The 17,668-nt window shown below is 44.4% G+C and overlaps 2 protein-coding genes across 2 annotated transcripts; one reads left to right on the top strand and one right to left on the bottom strand.

Moving 5' to 3' along the window:
* Positions 1-518: 518 nt before the first annotated feature.
* Positions 519-6,344, bottom strand: LOC310803280 (protein shisa-4-like). Its single transcript, XM_083667997.1, has 5 exons — positions 6,222-6,344; positions 5,020-5,185; positions 4,083-4,207; positions 2,727-2,939; positions 519-1,959 (listed from the first exon to the last, which is right to left on the bottom strand). The coding sequence occupies exons 1-5, from the start codon at positions 6,283-6,285 to the stop codon at positions 1,736-1,738; spliced, it is 792 nt and encodes a 263-aa protein (XP_083524123.1). The 5' UTR covers positions 6,286-6,344; the 3' UTR covers positions 519-1,735.
* Positions 6,345-8,964: 2,620 nt separating this feature from the next.
* Positions 8,965-16,820, top strand: alas1 (aminolevulinate, delta-, synthase 1). The gene is made up of 11 exons (XM_083668197.1): positions 8,965-9,130; positions 10,407-10,621; positions 10,798-10,974; positions 11,362-11,490; positions 11,773-11,992; positions 12,762-12,946; positions 13,536-13,715; positions 13,993-14,157; positions 15,079-15,347; positions 15,841-16,003; positions 16,490-16,820. Exons 2-11 carry the CDS (start codon positions 10,423-10,425, stop codon positions 16,648-16,650), a joined length of 1,848 nt encoding a protein of 615 aa, XP_083524323.1. The 5' UTR covers positions 8,965-9,130; positions 10,407-10,422; the 3' UTR covers positions 16,651-16,820.
* Positions 16,821-17,668: the final 848 nt, after the last annotated feature.

Raw genomic sequence — 17,668 nt, 5'->3', positions numbered from 1 at the left:
ACCTCGATGTGTTGAGAGAAGTGTGTGTGTGGGGGAGGCGACTTTGCCCCAATTTTACACATTTTTGCACATGCAAATTGGGGCCCTATGTCTTCCATTGTCTATACAACATTGTCAATCATAAAAGTTCTACTTTCTCTGCTCTGTGACCTGTTAAGTACTATATGGAATTCAGGGGAGGCTGGTGGAGGCAGAAATTGGAGGGCGAGCTCATTGTAATGCTTGGAACAGAGCCCGTCCTCCGATTTCTATCTCCACCAGCCTCCACTGATGCAATTTCCATCTAATGTGTCTGAGCAGGTGGTCCAGAACATGGTGGTGCTGCCACACCAGCAGTGGTTGGATATCAGAGGGTGGGAGGGGGAGAGACCCTGGCCCAGACCCGGACCCAGGCCCAAACCCAAACCCAAACCCAGGCCCAGAATTAATATGAATATTTTCTTGTCAAAATGTGGCCGATCCCATAGCTGTCATTTTTAAATGACTGCGAAACCAAGTGTTGAAAAATGTTATTTATTTACCATTGCAGAAGAGTGGTAATATTGTTGACAACATAACAGAAACAAACCACAGTGTACACACTCATTCCATAGATAAACTGTGATACAACTTCAAACAATAACATATTTGTTAAAAACCAGTGATGGCTGCATTCATTCACACACTGAGTTACACTGGAAATCACATATGAACTGAAACCGACATTTCAGAGTCGGGTCACACACAAGAGATGAGGTCACTTTCTGTAAAAGATTGGGAAGGCATTCCTTTCAGCTGGGTTTACCTCAGAATAGAAGGCTGTGTTATCAGCTCACATTAAGGACTCTACAAGCACAGAATGAGCTGACAAAACAAGGCATATTAAAGGTTTTCATTATCTAAATATGACAACAGGACAAACGTGCTCTAATATCTACAAACCTGAATAAACAGAAATGGATACAGATCTTTGGAAAATCATGACAGTTCCAGCTGGGACTAGGTTTCAGGTTAAAAAGGCACAACTGTTTCTTGCATTTAGTTTTTAAACCTATATATTGATAGGCTACTTGTTTTTAATTGATCAATGAATTGATTAAATGCAAAATGATAACAGTAATTTCATTCTTGGCACGCTTCTTCTTTACATCTGATTCAAATGTATTTACTTTACAGTCAATTCCTGGTAAATGCAATGTCATTTGGGACTTTCAGTTGTCAGTTATCCAAAACAACATAATATACAAGTTGTGCCTGGCACTGAACTGCCATGCATTTAAAAGGACGGTGAACTTCTCCAGTGTGTACTTATTTCCCAAGAGTTGACTGTGTATTTCACCAAACATTGACCTTTGTGTCTATGACAACACACTGACTGTTTTCGGTTGCCTATTGAAGGTGAAGACAACACCTGAATATTCCCATTAGCTGTTAATTAAAAAATAAATAAAAAAGCAATAGTAAATGAGACACAGTGCTTTTAAAGATCCTGACATCTTCTCTGAATAAGGCTGTGGTAAAAAGTCACTTCAGTTTGACATTCTGGAGTGTAAATGAATATACAGACACATCTGCTCAGGTCGACTACATGACAGACATTCTACGTATGGCAAAGCACAGACTTCACTTTCACTTGTGAAACCCTTCCATTCGCTACGCTGCCTTGTGAATGAATTGGGGTGATTGCATGGCTCAAGACAACGGTTGTGTTCCAGGTCATCTCCATAGCAGCCGCGCTGCACAGATCACCAGGTCTTCACAACTCCTGATGAAGGAAGGGGTAGCCAGGCTGGGGCTGGGAGGGGTAGCCAGGCTGGGGCTGGGAGGGGTAGCCAGGCTGGGGCTGGGAGGGGTAGCCAGGCTGGGGCTGGGAGGGGTAGCCAGGCTGGTCTGGAGGCTGGAGAGAGTAGGCTAGCTGTCCTGGTGTGAATGCAGCTTGGCTGTAAGGCATTCCTGGGTAGGGAGGGTACCCTGCACCAACTAGAGAGGAAGAAAGATAGGTTTATTTAGCATCTTTGTTCTTATCATATGTGAAACATACACAAAGTGTGATGCCTACAACAGTGTAAATAAAAAACAGGTATTAAAGCCATACAGTTAGAAAAAGCTATTCAGTCTAATAAAGACACAATGGGCTAATTTCCCAGACCCAGATTAATCATCGTCATAGACCACTACAGACCATGTTTGTCCAGAACACAGTGAAATGCTTTTTAGATCTAGCTCCTCGTACAACAACAGTCAATAAATCAATACATCAACAATACTATATAATAAAGTAGTAATAAAACAATAAAGTAGTAATAAAACAATAAAGTAGTAATAAAGCAATGACAGTGGTAGTGCAAAAGGGTGCAGTGTAGTAGCAGCAGGAAATAATAATAATTATGTTATAATAATACAATGACTGTTTTTACAGTAATGGTTAATTAATAACCTACATGTCAGATTAAAACTACCGGTAAACAGTACTTCCAAAAGTGAGAGGAATGACCGTTGGTGGCTTTCCCAGGAACAGTGAGAGGAAACACCTCCTTGGCATATAGCTTTCACCTTCACCACCAAACCAGGGCCCATGAGGGGAGAGGACACCAGGTTAACCTACAGGCACGCAGCTGCAGAGCTGGACCAAACTGAACCAAACTGAGCCAGACCAAACTGAACTGAGCTGGACCAAACTGAGCTGGACCAAACTGAGCCGGACCCTAACCCTAACCCATGACGGAGGTGACCACACCAGTACTGACCAGCCTCTTGGTAAGGAGGGGGTGGTCCAGGCTGTGGTCCTGCTTGGTAGGGCTGGCCCTGGTAGGTTGCTGGCGCAGTGGGCTGTCCTCCGTAGCCTGGCTGCACGGGTACGGGATGGGAGCCCGGGTACTGGGCACCTTGGTAGGCCTGGGCCCCGGAGGCCGGCTGGTAGGATGTGCTAATCACTTGAGTCGTGGTGGTCGCTATGACCGCTGTGAAGACAAAGACACAGAACATCATCTATCTACCTACCTACCTACCTATCCCTTGTGTAGGACACTTTGTAACACAATGCTTTACAATGAAATCAAAAGGGATATACAAATTGCACATATGAAGGTGCTAGTACAATAAAACCATACAATTAAGAAAAATGGGAAATCATCACATAGGAAAATGAAAATGTTGACTTAATTGTAGAACAAGATTAGGAAAAGAAAAAGGTTTCGGGAAGCACCGAAGTGTTTACTCTGGTCAGCAGTGTACTCAGCTTGACTCAACTCTGTTGTTAATGCAGCTAGCTTAGCCAACAAACATTTTTCAAACAATGTTTAGATACCAGTCAAATGTTCAACTGTTTGTTAGTGAATTCCTCCTCCTGGGACTTTCCAACTTTAGGGTGTCTAACCACCACTTCCTGTGTGATGGTTATTGAGAGCTCCTCCCCCTTTGTTGTCGCCATGGAAGCTATTAGTCAAGACTGAGTGGAAGGTACGGACTGACGACATGTAGACCCACAGATCAGACAGACATCTTTGACATGTAAGGACTCAGGTCAGCTCCATTAACGAGAGCACAAACACCTCACTGCTTATTGGAACACACCCGTACCTGCTACCAATATGGCCTGTCCACATTTACGGTTCTGAAAGGAATGACCACACCCACTTCCCTCCTGTTGGAGCTTGTTGATTGGTGGTAGCACCAACACAGAGGTCGTGGGATCGGTAGTGTCTCCCAGTGAATCAAACGCAGCCGCCCCCCCCCCGCCACCCCCTCCTCCTCCTCCCCCCCCTCCTCCTCCCTGATACTCACCAGCTCATACTCGAGCGTCTGTTTAAATAAGCAGCACACAGACCAAAACAGGAACATACTTCTACCTTTTCCTCCTCAACAGAGAGACAGAACTGACCAGCCTACCGATTAAGGTGATTTTATAGAAGACGGGTTATCAGTGCCATAATGGCCAATACTATCAATACTGAATTAATCTATCATTAATCAACATCAAATCTCATAATCATTGAGAGTGACACGGCATGACATACTTTGTATTTCATTTCTTCAGAGAGAGAGATCTATATGCATAAATACATTTTACTGACGTAATGTTATGATAGTAAAATTAGACTTACGTCTGGGTTGTCTGCAAGTTTTGTACAGGTAGCAACAAGGACACACATAGCAAGACACGATAACGGCCAGGATGAAGACACCACTCCCGATAAACGAGTAGATGGTCATTGGTTCGGTGTTTTTTCTGTAACAGAGAAGAAGAAATGTCAGTCATCTACGGAACACAAGATCCTTTTATTGCCACAAAGCTGAGGTTGGTGGGTAGAAAAATGTGATATAAAAATTAGACAATATTACTAGACTGTTTATGTAGAGATGGCTTGACCTGGAATATGTGAAAATAATTGAATAATAATGTATTATTGATTGAGCAATAATCAAAATCCACTCATTTTGGCCTCATCTGACAAATCATTGCTACATGAACTGCAGCTATGGAATAGCCTGACAAAAAAGTCCCATTGGTTATTTTTGATTGCAGATAATTGCCACACATCGACATGCAGCTGACACCTCACAGAGCAGCGTCACAGTAATACACTGAGGAACATGGAGGGTAAAGACGTTCAATATCGGAATCTCCCGGATCTCGCAATTCACTTGTGAGTACTGTGTCATGAGTTTACCACAGTAAGGGCCATGTTGTTAGTGATTGGTTTACCACAGTAAGGGTCATGTTGTTAGTGATTGGTTGCTGTCTATTGCAAGGGTAAGGAAGGATGTTGCAGGGAAGCCTTGCATTGATACTTCAAAACAGGAAAGGGAGATACAAATTTACTGTATTACCCTTTTTCTCATTATCAATCTAGGTTAATAATCTGAAATAATCAGAATGTGACCTATCTTAACTAGATTAATATCCATGATCTGTCTTTACTCTACTGCAATAACTTAAATACCAGGCCATATGTGACTGCATGAACAGCAGTCTGAGCATCACAGTAGTTTTCTGTTTAGTGACGTTATCATTGGAAGGAAAATCTTAAACCAACATACGGGTAAATGATGCAGCTGTCTTGGGCATCCTCAGTTAGTCTATCCCACGAGTTCGAGCAGCAATATCTGTTTTCACAGGTGCCACAGCAGAACTGACGTCCAAAGCATGTATCACGGAATTTATATAAGCCCCTGGAATCTGTATAGGACTTACAGTCATCTCCAGCTGCATGAAGAGAGAAGAATTTGGAGAAAATTAAAGATTATTCACCATTCACAGTAAAGGTATAATGATAACACTTACAACACAACAGCATTGACAGAGTTGACAGGACCAGAGAGAGAGAGAGAGAGAGAGAGAGAGAGAGAGAGAGAGTTGGGCTACGACATGATGGATCTATTGTAGACATCATCAGGAAATCATCAGGAGATTGAAGACCATCTCCTCATTTACTAGTGTTTTGTCCTTCTATGTCAAGAGCAAGATAAACAACACATCTCTGTGGAGCAACGGTCTTGCTCTTCCTTAGTGAGTTCGAAGTAATCACTAGTGCAGCAGTATCGGTTCTCACAGGTGCCACAGCAGAACTCGAGTCCTACGCATATATCAGTGTACTGAAATCTGCCGTACAAATCTGTATAGGATTGACAGGGATCTGTGATAGCGGGATGATATGAGAGAAGAGATCGGAGAAAATTCAAGATCATTTAAAGTTCACAGTAAAAGCATACTGATAACACAGACCATAACAGCATAGCGTTGACAGCTTTTTCTACTGAAGTGCATCACTTTAGTTTGTTGTGATTCATCGTCTTCTCTCAAAAGCAAGATCACTCTCTCTCACTCTCACACACACACACACACACACACACACACACACACACACACACACACACACACACACACACACACACACACACACACACACACACACACGTTCATCAAGAGGAATCAATGGTGGCGAACGGACGGACTTGACAGACCTCTCGAGGCTGCTCTGGCAGCTGGTACACATAGAAGAACACATGGGCGGGGGCGGAAATGTTGCCACCACTGGCCAACTTACTTGGCATGACATATAACCTTAAAATCAAACAATGTCAAGTTTAGCTAGCAGACATTCCCAAAGGCTTCCAGTCTGGAGATGAACTCAGACCCGACCAGAATTTCGGTTTACGATACGCTGACAACGTTACATGCACGTGTGTTAACAAATAGTGCAGGAGTTCACGATTGTTTTGCCACGGTCATTTGCACTTACCAGATACGACAGGGACCAGGGTCACACACAAAAGGAAGACAACGATGGACAGATGTGCAGCCATGGCTTCTTGCTGACAGCTTTCAACACCTCCAAAGCCAAGCGCCACGGCCGATGTATTTCGGTTCCTCTTCTGACTGACAACATAAACTAGACATCCAGATTGATTCCACGCCTCTTTCTGAGTGACAGGTTATCTTGATTAGTCGTGAGCACAAGATCAGGGATGCGCTGATCTGTCAACATGATTCTACTAAAGATGTATAGTATTAGTATACAGTACATGGTATATTACAGTGCATTCTGAAAGTATTCAGACCCCTTTACTTTTTCCACATTTTGTTATGTTACAGCCTTATTCTTAAAAGGATTCAATTCGTTTTTTCCCTCATCAATCTACACACAATACCCCATAATGACAAAGCGAAAACAGGTTTTTAGAAATGTTTTTTTATTAAAAATAAAAACCTGAAATATCACATTTCCATAAGTATTCAGACCCTTTGCTATGACACTCGAAATTGAGCTCAAGTGCATCCTGTTTCCATTGATCATCCTTGAGATGTTTCTACGACTTGATTGGAGTCCACCTGTGGTAAATTCAATGGATTGGACACGATTTGGAACGGCGCACACCTGTCTATATAAGGTCCCACAGTTGACGGTGCATGTCAGAGCAAAAACCAGGCCATGAGGTTGAAGGAATTGTCCATAGACCTCTGAGACAGGATTGTGTTGAGACACAGATCTGGGTAAGGATACAACAAGAATTTCTGCAGTATTGAAGGTCCCCAAGAACACAGTGGTCTCGATCATTCTGAAATGGAAGAAGTTTGGAACCACCAAGACCCTTCCTAGAGCTGGCCGCCCAACCAAAATGAGCAATAGGGGGAGATGGGCTATCGTCAGGGAGGTGACCAAGAACCCAATGGTCACTCTGACAGAGTCAAGGATATCATTTTGGGGCACTTGGCTGAAAAAGAAAATCACTGACAATGAAATAAGTAAAGCAAGCAATACTTTATCAAAATTAAGCAAACAATACATTCTTATAATGATTGTGGTGTAAAGCCCTCATCATGAAGATATATAACAAAAAATACATTAACTATGCACATTATTTGAGACACCCGGGAACATAAAGGTGTTAAGATTTTTCCAATTTTAGTTAGACCAAGTCCCCAAGTGGATTGATAAATCGATATTATAACATATAACATATCCCATTATATCCTATTCCCTGTTTTGCAATAATGTTTGGACTACAATGTCTATATTACCAATGCATATAGCAGGGAGAGTTCAAGTGTTCTTCTGTGAAAAATCACCACACCACATTACTGCAGTGGTTATGCGATTTATAGATCAATGTGGTCAATCATTTATCAATCATATAATTCTCTCTGAATCCCAAAGCATTTCACTATGTCAATTAGGGCTGAATGCGATGTATATGACAAATACGATTTGATATGAAATTTGATTTTGATACTGTATTAGGGTGCATCTTTCTTCATGGACACTAGGAGGCGCGCTTAGACAACAAATCATAGATCAGTACCAAAAAAGCTCTGTTGGAAGGGACATCGATGTTGAGCAACAAATGTCTATAACGAATGTCGAGTCAACATTGACACGTAAACAATGAATTTCAGCAACAAATGTCTTAATGAATGTCCTGTCAACATTGACACGTAAACAAGGAATTTTTAAAAATTGATACATGCAGGCATTAACATTGCAACAGCCATACTTTTTACTGTAATGCAACTCAATTGTTATTTGATATGGGGCATTCTGTAATTGACAATTGTGTTTTTAATGAAAAATTGAACTTGTATTTGATATAGATATAGATAGATATAGATATGGAGACAACCCTATACTTCTTAGCATTTGAAGTTCATATTTTGTGTTCATACGGCTGCTACCATACATTCTGAATTTGGAAGATACAATGATTTGATTGTATCAAGTGTTCTCAGTGCACTACTAGACATTATTACACCGTAATAATTAATAACAAAACATGGTGAAGTTTGGAGAGGAGGTAAGGTGCTTTTCAGCTGTAGATGTGTGGGGTCAGAGGCTCCCGTCTGCTGTCTGCAGGGGGGGCTTCTACGGGATAAAGTTGTCCTACTAGCGGCCTTAACGTTATCCGATTCTCGACATCCATACTATCAACTAAGGATTTATATATACAACTTTAATCCGCTATTTAAGAACTCACACACTCCTTGCAGCTCAGCTCCCAAACATCTTGTACCCGTGTATCCCAGGTAGCTCCAATTCCGCCCACAAATTGTGGAGGAATTAATTTAGCGATTAGGGATTGATGCTGCGTTTTTTTAAAAAGCGTTAATTACATTCAGCGTGTACAACAACAATCATTTGTAAATGTCGCTGAATTAGGCTCAAAACAGAGAGCAATACTGGTCCACTGGACAGCATGACTTAGACCATTTCAAACCATTGGACACTAACTCGGGTTTCCATTGAAAGGGCAAATAAACAGATGTACAATAATTGGAAAAACAAGGATGCTTGGAAATTGCTCTCACTTACCGGCCCCCTCTGACGTAGTCTCTCAGGTCAGGCGTACTCCATGCTGTCGCGAGAGTTACCGTTCCCTCTGACGTAGTCTCCAGGTCAGACGTGCTTCGTTCTCTCGCGAGAGTTGCCGTTCGCATGGGTCTTATAACCCCGCTGCGTCTCCTTGTCCTCTCGTTCGTCCTCAGTGCAGGATAACGAAGCGGTCGTCATTATCATCACCACTATAAGCTAAATTAAAAAAGTGTTTTTTTCTTTTAACATTTTAGACTCGGGACATTACTGGTCTATTGGTCATCCTTCCAAGCAACTTATCCGTCAAATAATATTTTCGCGAGAGGGTGATTGACAGCGCCGAGGTGAGTAATAATGTCAGCCTTGAACCGGCAGCGTTCTCCTCAGGCTTGGTTAGCCCGTCTGGCTGGCTCTGCTAGTCCAACACGCTAGCTAGCTCAAAGTCACTCCTAAAATGAGTGTTCTCGGTTCCTTTCACATTAAGACTGCCAGCAGGGTACAATTTAACGATTTAATTTAATGTTATTACGGGCGCCTACACACACAGGAGGATGAATGTGATAGTCGAGACCATGAGAAACGTGACGAGCTGAACTAAATTTCAGCTCGTTTCTAAATGCAATCGAATGAATAAACGTTGAGTTTTCCAGACAGTTGTGAGTCGTCTAACACGGTGGCAGTGCTTGCTAATGCGAATTGACAAAGTTTCCCGTTCAAAAGTTATTTGCATTTGGCTGTTTCTCATCGTATGTTTTGACAGTTTCGGTTTTTGACATTCCCACAACCAACTTGCCATCACTGCGTTGTTTTCGTAAATGTATGGAAAATGTCTGTTTGTAAATGTATAGTATGCTTTTCTTCAAGAGATCAGTCGAATCAAGAAGTATTTACGGTCTATACAGCTTTGGCTTTCATGACTATCGTCATATTACAATTGCTTTGAAAGGTGATTCGGGGTTAATGTGTTACACGTTTGATCCTATTTGGCATGTAGCCAGCCCATAACATACACATGAGTACGTTTCACGGTGACGCAAGTCCCTTCCGTCTTGTCTTCTGTCCTGGCACCAGTGAGAAGGAAAGGAGGGCGAATTCCTGGAATGACGCTGTCAAGGAATGTATTCCCATGGCAGCTGTATTCAAGAGGGCGAAAGTTTTCGCAACGTTCTTTACAAAAAAACATTGTTGAACAAACATCCTGAGTTAGCTCTACACGTCCCATTTCTGTCGGCAACGGTTGACTTTCATGAATGAACCTGTCAGCTTTTGAGCGCTCTTTCTGGACAGTAGTTTCTCCACCATTGTTATTCAAACGGTTTTCGCCTATGTGAACATCTCTTATCATGCGAGATGCAAAAAGAAGACTGTGTTAATGTTAACGATACTGTAGGAACACAAAGGCTCGGTTTCTGCAACTTTGTCTGTTGAGCGACCATGCTATTAACCTAATGGTACACGCCCTACTTAGCATAGGACCGTTGTCACTGTCGTCTCTGAATGTCATTCAGGTTTATTAGCCATATTTATTAGCTGTATTTTAAAACAAGCTTTTTGTTCTTGGCTTTTTGTTTAAAAACCACAACACGCTTAACAATACCAGTCGTTTCACTTGTCTCACAGGCTTGGACAATCAACTATGGACATCGTTATCCGCCGCTGCCCCTTCCTGTCCCGCGTCCCCCAGGCCTTTCTGCAGCAAGCCAGGAAGTCTCTGGTGGTGTACGCCCAGAAATGCCCCGTGATGATGGACCTGGCGTCTAAACCCCTGGCCCGCTCCCTCTGCTCCTCCTCCGCCAGCTTCCAGAAGAGCGAGGGCACCGTCTCGGCCAACGAGGGTGAGCCATCTTATCTGAGCAATGACATCAGTGGATGATATTGGGACTATAATGGTCTGTCTGGTAGTTGGTGCCATTGCTTTCTCTCTCTCTCTCTCGTGTGTGTGTCCCTGTTCATAAAAAAAAAAAAAAGGAAAGCGCACTTTGTTGCTAATGCACATTTTCTCTGCCCTCAGCACCCAAGCAGGAGGCCAAGCTGCCCCAGGGCCACCCCCTGCCCCCCCCAGGCCAGGCGACGGCCTCCAAGTGCCCGTTCCTGGCGGCCGAGATGGGCCAGAAGAACAGCAGCGTGGTGCGTCAGGCCAGCATTGAACTCCAGGAGGATGTCTCGGAGGTTCGCACTGTCCAGACAGGTAAACGTGGGGTTCGGTTCGACACACTTTCTGTAGACGGTTTATAGATTTGATAGATATTTGACTTTTATTTACTGGAACTCCAAAGCCTAACAAGTTGGTTGCATAGCAACAGAGTTGCAGTTGATGGTTTGAGCATCTGTAGCAGCGTGTATATTAACTTTATTTATTTATAAAATTATTCGCTTTGGGACTTGGTCTAACTAAAATTGGAAAATCTTAAAGGGATAGTTCACTATTTCACAACTTAAAGTCAGGTGGCACCGAGAGGGACCTGTCCAAACAAAGCCTCTGTCCCTCTGGGGGTTTATCTGCAGAACAGACCTTGACGACTCTGTTCTGTCGAGGCCGTCACTAATGATGTTGTTCCCTGTTAATCCTCTCCAGACGTTTCCCCAGCCCAGCTGCAGCCCATGGCTACCATGGGAGGGGTCGACAGGACCAACCTGATGAAGAAGCTTCTGAAGCAGCGTCCCACCAGGGTCTCCCACCTCCTCCAGGAGAACATGCCCAGCTGTGAGCGAACGCTTTGTTGTTGACCTGTTTGATGACCAGCTGTATTACAAAGGGGTTGAGTCTGGGACACACATTTAAGCCTAATCTGAGACTAAAAAAGTGAATTTCAATGGAGATTCTCTATTGAGTGTTCTCCATTAACATGGTCATTAGTCTAGGGATAGGCTTAATCTGTGTCTAGCCCTGTATAATCTGTTCTAATTCTGATGGAATCGTTCATGAACGAGTGTGTTTGGGGCGACAGAACCGTGACCCAACCTGTGTCCGCCTTGTCCTCAACAGTCTCCAACTTTCACTACGATGAATTCTTTGAGAAGAAGATCGAGGCGAAAAAGAGCGACCACACCTACCGTGTGTTCAAGACGGTGAACCGCAGGGCGACCGAGTTCCCCATGGCGGACAACTACACCCAGTCCCTCGCCTCCAAGAAGGACGTGTCCGTCTGGTGCAGCAACGACTACCTGGGCATGAGTCGACACCCCAGAGTGATCTCCACTGTCATGTGAGTTTCCCCCTGACGAGGGCGTGGCGGTTTCTGCCTCCTTTTCCTCAGTTGTTTGAACACGACTCCTCTCCTCCGTCTTCCTGGAAAGGCATTGGAGGAGGAGAGCTGGGGTCCCCCCCCCCTTACATTTTCTCCCCCAATGCTTTTTGAGGATGAAGCGAGTGGAGGACGCAAGGATGAAGGCTTTCTGTCTCTCGTCTCTTATCCAACCAGAAGAGGAAGTGGCCCTCTGTAAGCCTGAAACAGAAGTTGTCACGGCAACAGTGTAGATTGAATTGAGGAAGTAGTTGATTGTGTTTGTCAAACACCGAGGCAAGCTACTGTACTGATTTCTAGATTACCTCGGCTAGTATCAAACAGTTCACATGGAAATTATATCACTAATATACTGTACTGTAGACCCATCACCTGGTCAACCTAAACTCAACAACGCACTTGTACTCTCTCACGATTGGTCAATGAAACCAACCCTTGGTCAATTTTGACCAAAACTAGACTCACCTCAATTTCACAAGGCTTTTTCCAGAGAAGTTCCTGTGTGTTCACACAAGATGTAGCAACACAGAAACTTATACACACATCTGGTAAACATTTCTCAAGGTGTGTGTGTCTGCGTGTGCCTGCCTGTGCTTGTTAGCTGTGTTTTCCCCTCATTTGCCCAGTGAAGGTGTGTGAGAGGCTGTTGTTTTCTCAGTGAAGGTGTGTGAGAGGCTGTTGTTTTCTCAGTGAAGGTGAGGAGGTGTTAACTGTCCTGTTCTCCTGCCAGGGACACGTTAGGGAAGCATGGCTCTGGAGCCGGGGGGACCAGGAACATCTCTGGGACCAGTAAGTTCCACGTGGAGTTGGAGCACGAGCTAGCCGACCTGCATGGCAAGGACGCCGCCCTCCTCTTCACCTCCTGCTTCGTGGCCAACGACTCCACCCTCTTCACTTTGGCCAAGATGCTGCCTGGTGAGTTTGTTCAGCTAGGATTATAAACTTTCATAGACCTGATTATTATTATTTATAATTTTTTAGCACATTGCATACATTCAGTGAAATGCTATGCTGTATAACTGCCCCATGAGAACTGAAATGTTTAGAAATTGTCATATTGGGAAATGAAAAATTGTCAACAACCCCCACCAAAGTAAATTAACATGAGATGCCAATACTGTGTTCATATGTGATTATTTCAGCACTTTCCATACGAGTGATTCAGTGAAATGCACTTGACACTCACAGAACATCAATACGCACATACTGTACAACAAACCAATGAGAACTGAAATGTTTCTAATTGTATCAGATTGTCAACAACACCCCCCCCCCCACCCAAACACAGTAAACAATGAACATGTGTATACAGTATTAGCATCTCATGTGATCCTCCTCCCCCCCCCCCCCCCCAACAAAGTAAACAATGAACATGTGTATACAGTATTAGCATCTCATGTGATCCTAAACCTGTACCCCCCCCAGGACAGTAAACAATGAACATCTGAAGACAGTATTAGCATCTCATGTGATCCTAAACCTCTACCCCCCCCTCCCCCCCCAGGCTGTCAGATCTACTCCGACGCGGGGAACCACGCCTCCATGATCATGGGGATCAGGAACAGCGGGGCGACCAAGTTCGTCTTCCGCCACAACGACGTCAACCACCTGCGTGAGCTGCTGAAGAATTCGGACCCCTCCACGCCAAAGATCGTGGCCTTCGAGACCGTGCACTCCATGGACGGTGAGTCGCCGGCGGAGGGTGTCTGAGTGGCTGTGTGTTGGCCTAAGACTCGGCTCTGCGTCAGCACTGTCACGGCGCTCACAACACGTCACGGTGTTCGGTTCCGCTTTGAAACGTCCGACGTCAACGAGATCGGCACTTGTTGTTGCTCTAGTGATGAGGGGGGGGGGGGAGAACGGAGGGAGGAAGGAGGAGGAAGGTTTGAGGCCCAACTCCTCACATGTACACCGATGTGAATAATCGTACTGTAGGTTAACCCGTCAGTGTTGTCTTAAAGGGGCGGTGTGTCCGTTGGAGGAAATGTGTGACGTGGCCCATGAGTTTGGCGCCATCACCTTCGTGGACGAGGTCCACGCCGTGGGCCTGTACGGCGCCAGGGGAGGGGGCATCGGAGACAGAGACGGCATCATGCACAAGATGGACATCATCTCTGGGACGCTGGGTGAGTCGAAACACACGAGGCGGCGGCGAAATGTTGATGCTTGGAGTCTTCATGTTTCATATTGGTGTGTTTTTAAAACCTTGGTTCATGATATAATATAGGCCATTTAGCTGACGCTTTTATCCAAAGCGACTTACATTGCAGTGAGTGCATACATTTCTCAGTATAGATGGTCCCAGAGGGAATCAAACCCACAACCTTAGCGTTGTTAGCGCCATGCTCTACCAACTGAGCCACAGAGGACCACAGAGGTTCAGGCACCGTATGACAAGATGTCTTTCTTAGAATATACTGAATGATTTGGGTTAATAATTGGCCAGTAGAGTATTTACCACAACATTTTGCACACCATCAATTCGATTGATTTTACTATACGTCACGTGATCCATTTTGAAATCCGATAGGCAGTGAAAAAAAACAAAATGTCTGCCTGTGAATCCGAGAGAAGGTTCAGGTTCGTCACTTAATGCGTCTGGGGACAATGGTTGAACAGGAGCCGTTCACCTGTTGCTAGGAAACCCAGGCTCTTGTTTTGGCCTTATTGAATTTCCCTTAAGCTTCTGGCAAACTGAAAGGCCAATTATTCCTGAGAGAGCTGCTGAGTTGCTATGAGCATGTCAAGATGACTGAAAAGCTCTCAAAGAATATCAAAAGGGCTTCTTAGAACCCAAAGGAAATATTCTTTGAAAGTGGAGAGGGGAAAGGATTGGCCTCTTCCTGCCTCAATAGAGATTGTTTATTTTGTTCTGTAATTGCTTTTTTAAGGTGGCTAAGAAAGGCTGAAAGCTTGACATCTCCCCAGGTCTCATTGCCTTCAGCCAATATGTCAATTAATTGTCTCGGCTCAATGAAAGACTAATCTCACTTGTCTGGACTCATAATGACCTTTGTGTTAATTGTGATATTTTGTTTCCCCTTCAGGCAAGGCGTTTGGCTGCGTGGGCGGCTACATCGCCAGCACCAACGCCCTGATCGACACGGTCCGCTCCTACGCGGCGGGCTTCATCTTCACCACCTCCCTGCCCCCCATGCTGCTGGCGGGAGCCCGGGAATCCATCCAGATCCTTAAAGGGGAGGAGGGGCGCGCCCTGAGACGAAAGCACCAACGCAACGTCAAGCTGCTCCGTCAGATGCTGATGGACTCGGGCCTGCCGGTGGTGCACTGTCCCAGCCACATCATCCCCATCAGGGTACGACACGGTGACCTCTGACCTCACTCTCGCCCGGAGCGCCTAGGGATGGGGGGGGGGTCTGTCCTGAAATAACCCCTAGGACCTTACTCCCTGGACGTTGAATGTAGATCTGGGCCCGTATTCAGAAAGCGTCTCAGACTAGGAGCGCTGATCAAGGATCAGTTTTGCCCTTTAGATCATGATGAAAAAGATTGCACTCCTACTCTGAGACGCTGTGACTACGGGCCATTATCAGATTCCATAAGTGTGGGTGTAAGCAATGTAGTGTACATTTTAAGCTCACCTGTCCGAGGGCAAGGTGTAGTTACGACCGTACTGTTTATACCTGTCAGATCTACCTGACGTGTCTGGGGCTCACAGCTAGGGCTTGAATCTGGACAAGGCCTTACATGGTCTCCACCATCAGCTGTCACAAGCTCTTCTGGACACATCCAGAAGATGTTATTATTGTTTTTGTTTGTATCCTGATTATTGTTGTTGTTTGTTCCAGGTGTCGGATGCAGAGAAGAACACGGAGGTGTCTGACGCCATGATGAGTCGTTTCAACATCTACGTTCAGGCCATCAACTACCCCACGGTCGCCCGGGGTGACGAGCTCCTCCGCATCGCACCCACGCCACACCACACCCCCCAGATGATGAAGTACTTTGTTGGTGAGAGCCGTGTGTGTGTGTGTGTGTGTGTGTGTGTGTGTGTGTAGCTCATTCGCACATGAGGAGCCAACTGCTGCCAGGACAGATACATCATTAGCATGATGATCCCTGTGTGTGTGTGTTTAGGTCATTCGGTGCAAGGCAGGAACGATTCTAAGAATTGTCTGTGTGGATATAATGAGTTTGTTCATCTGGCAGACTGGCCTGAATGTTAGTGTGGTTAAAGGACATCAAACAACTATGAGGAACTATGAGGTTAAAGAAGAGATTCTCAACTTTTATTTGATTGTATTTGTGTACATTGTTGGTGAGTCGTATTTATATAGTGTGTGTTTTGCAAAAATATGGAAGTGAGGTTGAACTTGTTACCTTGAATGACCTGTGGGCAAGCAATCAAATAAATGGTGGATTTAAGAATTTGTCACTCAAATGAACGGTGAGGTTTACCTTTTTTTTTTTTTTTTTTTTTCCTCTCGTCCCCAACAGAGAAGCTGGTCCAGACCTGGAAGGAGGCGGGTCTGGAGCTGAAGCCTCACTCCTCCGGAGGGTGTAACTTCTGCCAGCAGCCGCTGCACTTTGAGCTGATGACTGAGAGAGAGAAGTCTTACTTCAGCGGGCTGAGCCACCCCATATCAGCCCATGCCTGACACTACAACACACACTCGACCCATTCCTCAATATCACTGTCATAGAAAGAACTATTATATTGTATTTTATATATACATACATACATACATATATATAAAGTGACATAACGTATTGAATATTCCATGTTGGTGATTCTGTTTGGTGAAATAAATGTGAGAACTGCAAGGTGTGACTTGTTTCTGTGTCAAATCGATTGTTATGATGTAGGAAATGAGGTTGTCTGTCTGTTGATCCAACCAATGAAGAGTTTATGACTCAATCATGTTATACACTGAAATAAATAGGGAGATTTAATCAAGTTAGATGTACACTCACCAAGCATTTTATGAGGAACACCTGTACACCTTCTCATGGTGGAGGTAGTGGAACACCTGTACACCTTCTCATGGTGGAGCTGGTATAATGGTGTGGGGAATGTTTTCTTGGCACACTTTGGGCCCGTTAATACCAATCAATCATTGCTTGAATGCCACAGCCTATTTGAGTATTGTTGCTGACCATGTGCATCCCTTCATGGCCACAATTTACCCATCTTCTAATGACTACTTCCAGCATGATGATGCACCATGTCACAAAGCAAAAGTCGTCTCAAACTGGTTTCATGAACATGACAATGAGTTCAGTTTTCTTCAGTGGCCTTCCCGGTCACTGGATCTGAATCCAATAGAACACCTTTGGGATGTGGTAGAACGGGAGATTCACAGCTTGAAAGTGCGCCTGAAAAATCTGCAGGAATTGCGTGATGCAATCATGTCGTTTCCAACATCTTGTGAAATCAATGCTATGAACAATTGAGGCAGTTTTGAGAGCAAAGGGAGGCCCTACCCAGTATTAGTATAGTGTTCTAATAAAGGGAGGCCATACCCAGTATTAGTATAGTGTTCTAATAAAGGGAGGCCCTACCCAGTAGTAGTACAGTGTTCTAATAAAGGGAGGCCATACCCAGTATTAGTATAGTGTTCTAATAAAGGGAGGCCCTACCCAGTAGTAGTATAGTGTTCTAATAAAGTGTTCGGT

The sequence above is a fragment of the Argentina silus genome (genome assembly GCF_951799395.1).
Source record: "Argentina silus genome assembly, chromosome: 4".
In the NCBI taxonomy this organism is placed as follows: domain Eukaryota; kingdom Metazoa; phylum Chordata; class Actinopteri; order Argentiniformes; family Argentinidae; genus Argentina; species Argentina silus.
The sequence above is the reverse complement of the archived record's forward strand: the minus strand, read 5'-3'. Positions and strand labels throughout refer to the sequence as shown.

Coding starts and splice junctions, on each gene's coding strand:
- LOC310803280 (XM_083667997.1), bottom strand. CDS start 6,285: ATGGCTGCACATCTGTCCATCGTTGTCTTCCTTTTGTGTGTGACCCTG. Junction 5,186..6,221: donor CCTGGTCCCTGTCGTATCTG/GTAAGTGCAAAT, acceptor CTCTTCATGCAG/CTGGAGATGACTGTAAGTCC. Junction 4,208..5,019: donor GACAGCTGCATCATTTACCC/GTATGTTGGTTT, acceptor TCTCTGTTACAG/AAAAAACACCGAACCAATGA.
- alas1 (XM_083668197.1), top strand. CDS start 10,423: ATGGACATCGTTATCCGCCGCTGCCCCTTCCTGTCCCGCGTCCCCCAG. Junction 11,491..11,772: donor CCAGGAGAACATGCCCAGCT/GTGAGCGAACGC, acceptor TGTCCTCAACAG/TCTCCAACTTTCACTACGAT. Junction 13,716..13,992: donor GACCGTGCACTCCATGGACG/GTGAGTCGCCGG, acceptor GTTGTCTTAAAG/GGGCGGTGTGTCCGTTGGAG.